This window comes from the organism of the source record quoted next (genome assembly GCF_019968985.1).
Source record: "MAG: Porospora cf. gigantea B chromosome Unknown PgB_NODE_472_length_17262_cov_121.941, whole genome shotgun sequence".
Lineage (NCBI taxonomy): Eukaryota > Apicomplexa > Conoidasida > Eugregarinorida > Porosporidae > Porospora > Porospora cf. gigantea B.
In genome coordinates this window covers 5689-17262 of record NW_027179040.1, presented here as the reverse complement: position 1 = coordinate 17262, position 11574 = coordinate 5689, and the positions used below count along the sequence as shown (strand labels likewise).

The window sequence follows — 11574 nt, the reverse complement described above, 5'->3', positions numbered from 1 at the left end:
TCTGTCCGAAATAGGCTTCAAATGAGTGTCTTGGCGGTTTACGACTGAAACAGTGATTGGTCGCGCCTTCCCTGCTCCAACTGCCTTTGATACACCAGTTGCTTTTGTTGGAGTTGATGCTGCAGCGTCTTCCGAGTCTGTGCAGCCCGCAGAACGCGTGCCGGATCCAGGTGCAGCATGGGAAGCGGCTCAAGGTCAGTCTCGTTGTGAGCCAGCAGCTCAGCCGCAAAGAAATCTCTGGCGTCAGTTGACAGCAGTGGTAGCACTGGCGTTGGCGACGTGACCTTTAAGATCGCCAAAATCTGTATGGGCCGGATGTGCCGTCTCACATTCCGTGCTGATTCATTCTCCTTCAAATAGGAGTCCTCCTCTTCGGGGGAGATGATCACGCATTGTTGGTAGTTATTCTTCACGACGAGCAGCGATACGTGGGACTCCACGATGGAGTAAGTGGGAGTGTGGAGGACATCGATGCCTTGAACCACCTTAGAAGCCTCGGTCACTTTCAAGTCGTTGTGCATCAAGTCTACAGTGAGCAAGTGTTGTCCGTACAACAGCACAGCTTCTTCATTTCGAAAAACAAGCTGTGGTTTGAGAGCTTGTACATCTGGCAGCGGCGCAAAAAGCCAGCCCCGAACCCAAGTGTCCACGTCAGCGGAGAACACCACCACACCACTGCCAACGTCCCACATGACCAGCCTTGCGGCGTCCGCACAAGTCGCTAGGGCCAACACGCGCCTTCCGGCGAATCCCACCACTGCGGTGGCCATGTCGGCGTCATAGTAGAGACGTCGCACCAGACGGCCCGCCAGCTTGAAAACGCTAATGCTGGGGCGAAACAACATCCGAGACAGCTGCGCTCTGTCGTGTCCCACGGCGACCAGACCGAGCCCGCTGGAAGCCGCAGCACATGCAACAGGCGGAAGCAGTACGTGTTCACCGAGGACAGCCGCCTCTGGGTACTGCCCGGGTTCCTGCTGCATGTCTGCGGCCTTCTTGCCGGTTTGGACGAATACGGCTGTGCTCTGGCCGTTCGAGAAGCCCACGACGACCGTGTTGTTCAACACGACATCAGCCGAAGTCGCCGTAGGGAGAATGTCACATTCGATCGGTGGTGGGGGCTGGAGATCCAGCTCCACCAAATCGGAGAGGTCGTGCAGACTGAGCAGCCTTAGTTTCCGCGGCAAACACAGCAGCAGAAGTCGGTCTTCCGTCACCCTTGCAATCAGAATTTCCTCCGGTAACTCGCGAAGCTTTAGCAGCACGCTGGCCGCCTCCAGTATGAACTCCACCGACCTCTTGGTCACCAGCACGAGCACCGGAAAACCCAAATGCACCGATCGCCCCACGCAGAGCACCTCCAGGAGCGGGTGCACGTGCGATACCAACAACCGCTCCGAACTGCGACGGCCGGAGGAGGCCGCAATGGCGATGGACAAGAGGGCTCCCATACGATAGTAAGACTCCGAGACGGCGAATAAAATCTCGTAATACCCCAATGTCGTTGAAGGGTGCTCTCTCGCAGCAACTCTCCAATCTGAAACAGGTTGCTGTCACTCGGATGAAGGGCACTTCAGATGGCAAATTCTTCACGAACGCCAAACGAGGCGAGCTACACGAACTTACCGAGGATCTCCAGTCGCCTCAGAAGGAGAAAAAGCGTGCTGCCATCAAGCGAGTTATCGCTAACATGACAGTGGGTAAGGACATGTCCACTCTCTTTCCCCAGATCGTGAAATGCATGCAGACCTCTGACGTGGAAATCAAGAAGCTTGTCTACCTGTACGTCGTAAACTACTCCCAATCGCAGCCCGAGATGGCCATCCTCGCGGTGAACACATTCAGGAAGGACGCCATGGATGCCAACCCGTTGATAAGAGCGTTGGCCATCAGGACCATGGGGTGCATCCGGCTCCCCCAAATAAGCGAGTACTTACTAGATCCCCTTCAAGCCGCGTGTGAGGACCCCGATGCCTACGTTCGGCGAACGGCGACCCTTTGTGTGGCTAAACTGTACGACACCTCGGCCTCGACGGTCAAGTCCCACAACTTGCTAGGGACGCTCCGTGGCATGCTGAAGGACCCGAACCCGTCAGTCATTGCGAATGCCGTGGCAGCGTTGCGCGACGTGGAGCAAACTTCAAGCGGGCGTGAACAGTTCACGCTAGACGACGGCGAGGTGGCCGCGCTGCTCGCTGCCTTGAACGACTGCTCGGAATGGGGGCAGATCTACGTGCTGGACGGCCTGACGGCCTACTGTCCGGGCGACGCACGCGAGGCAGAGGCCATTGTGGAGCGTGTCTCGGCCCGCCTTTGCCACGCCAATGCGGCAATTGTGCTCGGCGCCATCCGGAACGTGTTGCATTTCGCACAGTTTGCAAGTGACCGCTCGACGGTACAGCAGATCCAGAAAAAGTTGACGCCGCCTCTGATAACACTATTGAGCAGCCCACCAGAGCTGCAGTTTGTGGCCTTGCGCTGCGTGGCCCTGTTGCTGTCTCGGGACCCCACCCTCCTCGACGACGTGGACCCTCGGATTTTCTTTTGTAAGTATACAGAACCTGTCTACGTGAAGTTGGAGAAGGTGGAGGTCCTAGTGAGACATGCCCGTGCGGCTTCTTCAGGACTAATCCTAGGGGAGTTGAAGGAGTACGCCTCTGACATCAACGTTCCCTTCGTCAAAAAGAGTGTCAGGGCCATAGGACGCGTAGCTATCAAGCTGGGCTCTCTGGAGATTGCCGAGATCGCAGTGCAGGCGCTTCTTCAGCTGGCCCGCACGCAAATCCCCTTCGCTGTCCACGAGGTCGTCGCCACTCTCCGCGATGTACTAAGGCGGTTTCCAAACCGCCTCGAGAAGGCAGTCACCAGCCTGTGCGAGGACGTGGAGACGCTGGACGCGCCCGCTGCCAAGGCTGCCATGGTGTGGATGATCGGGGAGTACTCCAATAAGATTCCGGGAGCCTGCGGGCTCATGGAAACCGCGTTCCTCCCCGCGTACCTCAACGAGCAAACGGAGGTCCAGCTGGAGATCCTGACTGCAGTTGTGAAGATGTATCTCCGCGAGCCGCGCAATACCGATGCCGAGCGCTCAGCTATGCGAGTTGTGCGCCTAGCTGCTGACGAGGTCGCTAATCCGGACGTGAGAGACCGAGGGGTGATGTACCTTCGACTGCTGGCGAAGGACCCTCAGCTGGCTCGAAAGGTCGTCTTGGCGGCCAAACCGCCAATCGAAGGCAGTATACCCACGTCAGATAGCCTTGTGGACAGTCTTGTGGCTGAGTTAGGCAGCTTGTCCAGCGTGTACGGAGTTCAAGCGGACGGCTTCGTGAAGAAGCAGTCGGCGCAGGATCGAGAGGTTGCTCCTTTGAAGCCGTCGAAGAGCGCTAAACCCGCCAAGCCGCAGGTGACGGTCGCTCCACTCCCAAACGAGGGGTTCAACATTAAACCTGAGATGGTGGAGCTGCATTCTGCGACAACTCCTGGGTCCAACGGAATTACAGGAGTGTCATTTTCGGGGTGCTTAGGTCGTGAGGATAATACGCCCACGCTGTACCTCAGCATTGCCAATCGCACCCACATGCCTCTTTCCAACTGGGCGTTGCAGATGAACAACAATGCGTTTGGATTGGCTCCGGCAGGACCGCTACAGGTACCCACCCTCCCTCCTGGCCAGAGCCACACCACGCGCATTCTTCTAAGACCTAACGTTCTCGTGGCACCACAGCCGCAGCTGGTGCCTCTCTTGGTGCAAACTGCCATCAAGAACCAAGCAGACGTGTTTTACATGAACGTCAAGTGAGCGTACAGGGACGATTCCAAGCAGGTTCGACATATCAGCGGTCCTCATGCGACGACCCGCTCTGTCTCGCGATCAGTACAAGGACACCTGGAGTCGTCTAACTTCGGCCAAAGAACTTGTATTCTTTGCGAAGACCTCGGAAGAGTTGACTTCCAAAATCACAGTTGGTACGTTTGAGAGGCTGAACTTCGTTTTGGTCCTCCAAAGGACGCAGCCCACGTTCGAGGCTTATTACTTCGCATCCATTACTTCTAACGACGTGCCCATTTTACGTAAGTGTCATTGTGCCTGCCAAGAGCGTTTAACTGTTTTCCTTCACTCTTTACAGTTGAGGTTGACCTCCAGAAGTCAGGAGGGAACGGCGTCAAGATAGCATGTCGGTCAGCATCTCCAGCGCTTTTCCCTCTAATCAAGGAGCTCGTCATGTCAAAATTCAAGTTGTTCTGAAGAGTAACCAAAGGACGAAAGAAACCCTAAACCAAAAATTGAAAATGCCATGACTCGGAACAGACCTGAGTCTGTTACGCAATATCTGTTGGTGAAGTAGCGAATAGCAAATTCCGCAGGTTTCTAGTCAGCTGCCTCGCCCTCCGCCTTGGCGACCAGTTGACTCCATCTAAGGCTGGCGGGTAGGTGGGGATGACGGTCACTAACAGAGACTTGAAATCTTTCTTGTGTAGCTTCCACTGCCTCTGAGCTTCAGCGTCTGGATTGGTAATGCACGTCTTCCGAGTGTAGTCCCACTTGCAGGGGCTGTACGCATTGGGGTCCCTGAAATTGTAAACATCAAATGTGGATCTGCTGTTACGGCAAGAGCTCCTCGACATACTCTCGCAAGAAAACGCAGGTACGCATTGCGCGTCGTACTTTAACAACCTATTAAAGGTACAGGGACCTGGAGTGCTGGCCTTTAGATTTAGCGCAGCCCTGCAGCAACTTTCTGCAGATAATGTTGGTGACCTAGGTTCAAGCTCGTTGCACATCATGCAATCGAAAGGTCCAACCCCGTCTCCCAGTCTTAAAGTGTCGGATCGAGGCAGATCTCCTACTTTTAGTGGTTGTAACATGTGTTCAGCCTCAGCAAAACAAACCAGAATCCAAAACAGGCGCATTTCTGGAATTCTGACATCAATCATCATCCAGTCCAAACATTTCATCCGTATCCTCGTCAGCCACATCCTCAAGGTCTAAGTCTGCGGGGTCGGCAGACTCAGGCCGAGCAGGCGTCGCTTCCCTTTGGGGCGTGGGCAGCTTGGCTTGCGACTCCCTCCTCTTCTTCCGTTTTCGCAGAAAGACGATGAGCTCATCGTCAGTGACGACCGCGACCCAGTTAGCTCGGTAACTCAGCGCGCGAATCTCCGTTTTCGTCGTCCACGCCGTGAGGGCAGAGCAGTTCCACTGGAGCGACTTGCTTACGGTGAACTTCGCGACCCCCACGGCGCTAAAGGCGGATGGAGGCTGACACCACCAGTCCTCGGCAGGGCCGTCACTAGCCGCGTAGACCACAGCAAAGTCGCCGTTATCCGTTGTCGTCGCAACGGTATGCGTCACTTGGCAAGCCGCCGACACCTGAGGAGCCGAGGATAGTGCGTGGATTTCAAGCTTCGTGGCCAGATTCAGCTTCAGGCGGCGACTGCCGTGTCCTCTGTGGAAAGCCCACACGAGCGCCTCTTTATCAGCTTCATTGAACTTAGTCATGACGGCAGAGACAGGTGTGCCGAAGCAGGCGGAATTTGGGTGGTGGATGAGGTGTCTAAGAGACTCTTTGACACTCGTCACTCGCAGCATTCGCTTTCCCTGGTCTTCTAACCACTGCGCACTGATGATGACGAAGGCAAGAGCGCCAAACGACGTCCCCGCCACAATAAGATACTCAGCCTCAACGGGCGTGCTGACCAGGCACTCTATCGATGACATCTTCAAGGAGACTCCAGGCTGGCTCGTCTCCAGTGGTGGCAGAGAGAGAACTGCCAGCAGCTCTCGAGTTTCTAAGGAGAACAAGAATAGACTGGAGTCGTCCGCGGCCGGGCACATATCTGTCTGTGGCGTGGAACCCCGTACGGAAAAACATATCACAGATCCTGACACGAAACACGCTGCCTGTACAAATCCCAATGTGAAGGATGGCAGCCCGCTTTGGAGCTCGTAGGTCTCGGCGACTTGGAAGGGCCCAATGTGCAGTTGCGGCGCCATAACGGCGCTCATCTTCAATGAATACACGAAAATGTGCCCCGACACAGTATGCGCTAGGAGATGACGCTCTTTACGGGACACCACCAAAGCGGCAGGGGTGTCTTTCAGCGTCAGCTCGGCCACAAACGAGACCGACTCTGGGTTCCAGGCTGAAAGGTGACAACCTGCAACAGGCGTGGATGACCCCAGAAAGATGTGCTTGGAACTCGACGCCAAGCAGTACGACACCCCGCAATCGGTTTGCTCGACAGGCAGCGACTTCGAAGTCTTCCAAACCAGGGCCATGCCTGGGAAATACGGATATTTGACTGTGTTGCCTAAGAAAATACGATGTGCTAGAACATATATAATGCACAGGTGAAAATTGGAAAAAACGTTTGGAATAAAACTGCTATACACAAAGCAACACAACGTAGTCCTACGACCGTTCGGACCCCACGCCGGCGGAACCCAGCCGGGGCCGACAGCCATGAGCAGCCATCAGTCGGTGATACGACTCGAGTTTAGCCGTGAACGCCGCTATCCTCGCTTCGGTCTGATTTGCAGAGTAAGCAGAGCAGAATTCTCTCCATTCCGCCACCCCGGCCACAAAAGGTCTCTCATCCGCCAGAGTTCCGCCAACAGATGTAGGCATTTTTGCTAAAAACAAGAAAATCGATGCTCACGTGGGGCAGCTCAACTGCAAGGTCCACAGCTTGGCCGAGCCGTCGTCACTGCTCGTCAGGAGCTGGTTGTTGGGTGTCCACCGAGCGGAGTTGACGTCTTGCTCATGTGCTTTGACAATGGATAAAACGGAGAAGACGCTGTCAGACTCCGACATCCAGCTCTGCGAGGTTCTCGACAACAACACGACGTACCCCCCCGCACCGGCAACGGCAATGACATCTTGGAACTCTTGAGTGGTGTCAAGGTACACCGATGTCCAATCGCAATCAAATACTGGGGCTATCGGCAACTGTAAGGTTTGCAGACACCGAAACAGTACGTCTGGCACGCCTACCAGCCGGGGGTCGGAGAGATCCAGGGTCTCTGCCGGCTGCTGGCGGGACCACAGGTCTAGACCGCGCATGTTGGCTACGATCCGAGCCCCAGTGCTGGCCTGGTTCGTGTGTCGCTGGTTCCGGAAGAGCTCCAGCCTTTTGACCTGCGAGGCGTCGCGGTAGATGTGCAGCGTGCCCGAATGGCCCGCTGTACACATGTCCATTCCTCGAGGGTGGAACGCCACTCCCCATACAGTCGATCCCTGGTCGTCCAACACCTGCGCCAGGGTGAAATCATCGGCCTTGTGGCCCTTGCACCAGAGGCGCACCGAGTTATCGTACGATCCTGACGCCAGCACAAGACCGTCGTCGTACAGAGAGGGAGGCCTCCAGCGGCAGATCTTTACGTCTTGCGAGTGGCCATGAAGCAGGCTGACGACGCTGGCCTCGCGTTCGCCGACGTCTCCTTCGATCTCGTTGATCCATATGCTTCTGTCACGGCTGCAGGACGCCAAGAGCTTTTTGTCTAGAAACTCCACAGCCTTAACTTCATTCTCGTGACCTGCAACAATCCCAGCGAAACTCACTGTTGTCCCATCGTAATGCCACAGAGACGTCGTCCCATCGAATGACCCCACAGCCAGCAGGGACCCGTCACTCGACCAGGCACAGCGTCGCAGACTCTTTGAATGAACGCGACTCAATTGTCCGTTTCGTTTCACCTCGAGTGGGGATACCCAGAAGCACTCAACGGTGTCGTCTCTCTGACGCCAAAGTCGGATGCGTTTACCGCAAGTAGCGATCACCCCAGTTACGGAGGCCTCGGCGGACCACACAACAGTTTCAATGTATGCCACGTCGTCCTCTTTGAGCTGCTGGCTTGGCACGTCAAGGACACAGACCACTTCCATTGTAAAACGGATTTTCACAGACCTCTGGCACGCAAACTACGACGGGTTCGTGAACCACTCGGCATAAGGCGCTACCAGGTCGCCTCTTTCCTTCCCACGCGGCATGTGGGACGGATGCTTCATGCCTGTGTAGAACAGCTCCACTGGGTCCCCCCACAGCGGAGTGGGGCGAAGGATAAGTCGGTTGCCTGGCTTGAGACTTGTCGGATCCACGCTGGGCCACTTTCCCAGTTGGTCGTATAATGGCCAGATGCCCGCGTCAGGAGGGTCCGGCGGGTAGTACATGCCACCAGCCCTGTAGTTAGGTTCCCTCCAACGGATCCAGCTGTTCTTGGTCTCGTTGAACCAAGGGAGGTTTCTCTCAAATCTAATGTACGGTGACGCAGGATCCTGTGCTTCTGCAAAGGGATCGAACCAGTCGATATTTGGTGACACAAGTGGTAGGGCGTGAATAGGGCAGAAGTAACCTAGGTTCAGCAACACCACCGCGTGGACGACAAAGAATGCCGAGGTCAGAAGGCAAAAGTATGTGATGGTCCCGATAAGGCATGTTGGCACGTGGTAAACTTGGAAGTACCTAGAGCACGCTGTGCAGAGGCCTCGCAGCATACTACTCGGTACTCGTGCCAGGGCCGACCTCGAGCAACAACCTTTCATCGCAGGACGCTGGCTCGGAGCGCTCGCTGGCGGCCCTGGTCTTGGACACTCAACGTCCCAGTACACCGGGTACCGAACAAGTGTCTCCGGATCAACTGACAAACTCCTTGTAAAGTTGAACGTAGCCAAGAAATCAGCAGTGTCCATGCGAGTCATCTGCGGACAATCCGAAGAGTGCCTCCGAAGGGAGGGAAGCTCTATGGGGTCATAATCTGCTGCTCTAGGAGAACTGTCTGCCATAAGATCCGGAATCCGCCGGCAAAAAATAATCCACCGGCAATCGTGCTCATCTCACGGAAAAAAGTTGCGACACACACCACCTATACAGTTCTACCCAGCAGCGCTTGCCGTTTTGGGTTTCCTCATGCCTTCTAGACATTTAGGGTGTCTCCGGCCGCTTGCCTTCTAGACAATAAGCTTGCGGCGCTTGGTTGCGGCCTCCTTGCTTGACCGCACGCGTTTCCGAGATGAGTTCGGCGAGAGGGGTCTGAACGCGCGATACCTGCTCAATTCTGCATGGTCTAGGACCTCTGGGTGGGCCCTCATCAATGAGTCGATTGTCGACCTCACTGCTGTCAGAGGTGTGAGTTCGTCCATGGCTTCGGAGAGCTCCTTACGCTCCCCGACAGTTAACGAATCCAGCAGAGATAGCACCTTGGCTAGATTTAGATACTTCACACCGTCGCTATAGCGCGGTTGGCTCCATTGCTGTTTGAACCACTTCGCGCTCTCACCACCGCCTTGCATAAACTTGAAACCGTTTCCTCTGGATGTTCATGTCGCAGTCCATCCACCAAAGCCACCTTGGCTTTCATGTCGGCCAGGGTGCTACACTTCGTCTTCGTTACAGGTCCGGTGATTGGCGTCCCTTGCAGCCGCCGCATGCGGCTGAGAATCTTCTGTCGCGCTCGTTCCGACAAACCTGATATCTCAGCGCCGTTGTTACATTGCCTAACAAACACAGTCAGGTCGTGTCGGTGTAACGGAAGAAGGGGCGTCCAATGTGAGAAAGTTTCGATGCAGGGTTCAGGTGACCGCAGAACAGTTCTCCCTATGGGAAACGCACCGGAAAGCACCTCATGGGCGACGGCGTCCTCAGGATCCGTGCCAGTAAGGGATTGCGTGACATGGTACAGAACGTCGAAGGTGCGGACAGACTGATCGTTACCTCTTCCACAAGCACGAACGAATACATTCTGTGCTGTGAACTGATTTTGGAAGAAAACGCGAAGGTTCAGCCGCATCAATGGTTTTGTTTTTCGTTAGTTTTGTAAATGGTGACCCACAGGACAAGGAATTCACATCAAAGATTATTTTTTATAATGGGATGGAGTCTGGAAAGTTGGCGCAAACACAAAGGACCTACCGATCTCGTTTACTCCATAAGCAGAACCTTCGCGATGCAGCCGACGAGGTAGCCTGCATAGCCTCGCTCTCTTTTTTGAAACACGCGGAGTCCGAGGCCCACGCCTTCACATTAGCGCTGTTCAACCCCTATGTTTACGCTCACCTGTGCCGATTTTTGTTCGAGCACGACGAACGCTGTGACATCTCACGAATCAACAGCAAGGTGCAGGTTGAACCGGGTACCGAGAAATCGTGGCAGTTGCTGATGTGGCTTCATGAGGTCAACGAGTACCATACTAACCGAGAGAGTTATGTCGCCGTCGGCGAGAGCGTCGCTCCGCAGTTGTTGGCGATGTTCCATGTCTGGATTAAGCACCGCTGCCTGGGAGGCAACGATGTCGCCTGGGTTGTTGCCAGACAAGTGGACGAGGTTGTCGCTCGCGAGTCGCAGGCACATGTATCAAGTCGCCTGGCCCCGGACCACCTGGTTAAGCCGGAGCTGCTGGCTATCTCCAAGGACATCTTCTTGGAGTCTGCAGCTGCCGATTTATGTGTCCTGGACAGGTGGCAGCTGTTGTATGATGGCGTTCGTGTCGGTGGCGGGCCTGTACACGAAGCATTGTTGAGACTTCTGGACTGTGTCGTGTTCCAAGTTCTCCTGCGTCGTTTTGAATCCTACAGAAAGGATTCCAACGGCCTCAGCTATCTGCAGCAACTCGACATTGAGGGATTTCGACTAGAGGAGGTCTGTCCCACGCTGGTACTACCCGACACACTGTCGTCCAGTACAGAAGAATTATTCTCCCCCTACTGCTTTGGAGACGAAGCTCGAAACTATATTGTGAGGCGCCCGCTTACCTTCCACGCAGAGACGCACCTACCGACGAGAAACGAGCAGCCGAGACGTACGACGGCATCACTTGGTTTGCCCGCCGCCCCGTTCGGCGGCACACATCAGTACCGTGGGGCAGTAGGGTAACCCGCCATCCAGGGCATTCACTGCTTTTTAGACGCAAGTTTGCTCGTTGACGCCTTGCAAGTCGAGCTTCGTCGGGAGCTATTCGGCAACGAAGATCCACGCGGATCTCTGGATCTCTGTGGGTCTGGGTTCTTCGCCCAAAGGTCATTCCGTATAACGTCGACACCTGAGTTGCCAGGCTGCAGTGTGACCTTCTCTGATTACTGTGGTGCTGCCTTCGACTGGATTCGGAGGCAGCGGGGAGTCACCTACGAGGACTATGTCGCCGCCATCTGTCGATCGAATTTTGTGACGTTTCAGTCAAACTCGAAGAGTGGTGCTTTCTTTCTTTTTACCTACTGTCGCAGGTACGTCGTGAAGTCGCTGAAGACCTCCCAAGCCAGACAACTGCTCGAATTGCTGCCGTTCTACCTAAAGCACATCGACCAAAATCCAGACTCGCTCCTGTGTCGCATCTACGGTGTACATCGAATACAGAGGCACCAGGACACTGCTCTACCGAAACCGCGACGCCGTCTGAGGTCGCGACGCCGTCGGAGGTCACGACGCCGTCGGAGGTCACGACGCCCTCCAACCAGCAGAGGCTCTGATGCCAATCCCAATCGGGATACAGACGACGACGGGACTGATGAAGGACGCCGTCGGCGGATGTCTCGTGGATTGATGTCCTCCAGAGAAGATCGTAGGCGAAGATCACTTCGTCCGCCC

The 11574-nt window shown here is 55.3% G+C and overlaps 8 protein-coding genes across 9 annotated transcripts; 3 read left to right on the top strand and 5 right to left on the bottom strand.

The window, feature by feature from the left end:
• Positions 1 to 38: 38 nt before the first annotated feature.
• KVP17_002757 (uncharacterized protein) lies at positions 39 to 1451 on the bottom strand (the record flags this gene model as incomplete). Its single annotated transcript, XM_068519355.1, has 1 exon — positions 39 to 1451. The coding sequence occupies one exon, from the start codon at positions 1449 to 1451 to the stop codon at positions 39 to 41; it is 1413 nt and encodes a 470-aa protein (XP_068373885.1).
• Positions 1452 to 1498: 47 nt separating this feature from the next.
• KVP17_002762 (uncharacterized protein) lies at positions 1499 to 3799 on the top strand (the record flags this gene model as incomplete). Its single annotated transcript, XM_068519361.1, has 1 exon — positions 1499 to 3799. The coding sequence occupies one exon, from the start codon at positions 1499 to 1501 to the stop codon at positions 3797 to 3799; it is 2301 nt and encodes a 766-aa protein (XP_068373891.1).
• A 46-nt stretch (positions 3800 to 3845) lies between these two features.
• Positions 3846 to 4246, top strand: KVP17_002761 (uncharacterized protein; the record flags this gene model as incomplete). Its single annotated transcript, XM_068519360.1, has 2 exons — positions 3846 to 4071; positions 4128 to 4246. 2 exons carry the CDS (start codon positions 3846 to 3848, stop codon positions 4244 to 4246), a joined length of 345 nt encoding a protein of 114 aa, XP_068373890.1.
• Positions 4247 to 4927: 681 nt separating this feature from the next.
• KVP17_002763 (uncharacterized protein) lies at positions 4928 to 6277 on the bottom strand (the record flags this gene model as incomplete). The annotated part of the gene is made up of 1 exon (XM_068519362.1): positions 4928 to 6277. The coding sequence occupies one exon, from the start codon at positions 6275 to 6277 to the stop codon at positions 4928 to 4930; it is 1350 nt and encodes a 449-aa protein (XP_068373892.1).
• A 376-nt stretch (positions 6278 to 6653) lies between these two features.
• KVP17_002758 (uncharacterized protein) lies at positions 6654 to 7883 on the bottom strand (the record flags this gene model as incomplete). The annotated part of the gene is made up of 1 exon (XM_068519356.1): positions 6654 to 7883. One exon carries the CDS (start codon positions 7881 to 7883, stop codon positions 6654 to 6656), a length of 1230 nt encoding a protein of 409 aa, XP_068373886.1.
• Positions 7884 to 7919: 36 nt separating this feature from the next.
• KVP17_002760 (uncharacterized protein) lies at positions 7920 to 8492 on the bottom strand (the record flags this gene model as incomplete). The annotated part of the gene is made up of 1 exon (XM_068519359.1): positions 7920 to 8492. One exon carries the CDS (start codon positions 8490 to 8492, stop codon positions 7920 to 7922), a length of 573 nt encoding a protein of 190 aa, XP_068373889.1.
• A 453-nt stretch (positions 8493 to 8945) lies between these two features.
• Positions 8946 to 9784, bottom strand: KVP17_002759 (uncharacterized protein; the record flags this gene model as incomplete). 2 transcript variants are annotated; one of them, XM_068519358.1, is made up of 2 exons in its annotated part: positions 8946 to 9248; positions 9275 to 9784. In XM_068519358.1, the coding sequence occupies 2 exons, from the start codon at positions 9782 to 9784 to the stop codon at positions 8946 to 8948; spliced, it is 813 nt and encodes a 270-aa protein (XP_068373888.1). The 2 variants fall into 2 exon arrangements, with proteins under 2 accessions (XP_068373888.1, XP_068373887.1); XM_068519357.1 differs by having other exon boundaries at positions 9215 to 9784.
• An 83-nt stretch (positions 9785 to 9867) lies between these two features.
• KVP17_002767 (uncharacterized protein) lies at positions 9868 to 10866 on the top strand (the record flags this gene model as incomplete). Its single annotated transcript, XM_068519369.1, has 1 exon — positions 9868 to 10866. One exon carries the CDS (start codon positions 9868 to 9870, stop codon positions 10864 to 10866), a length of 999 nt encoding a protein of 332 aa, XP_068373898.1.
• Positions 10867 to 11574: the final 708 nt, after the last annotated feature.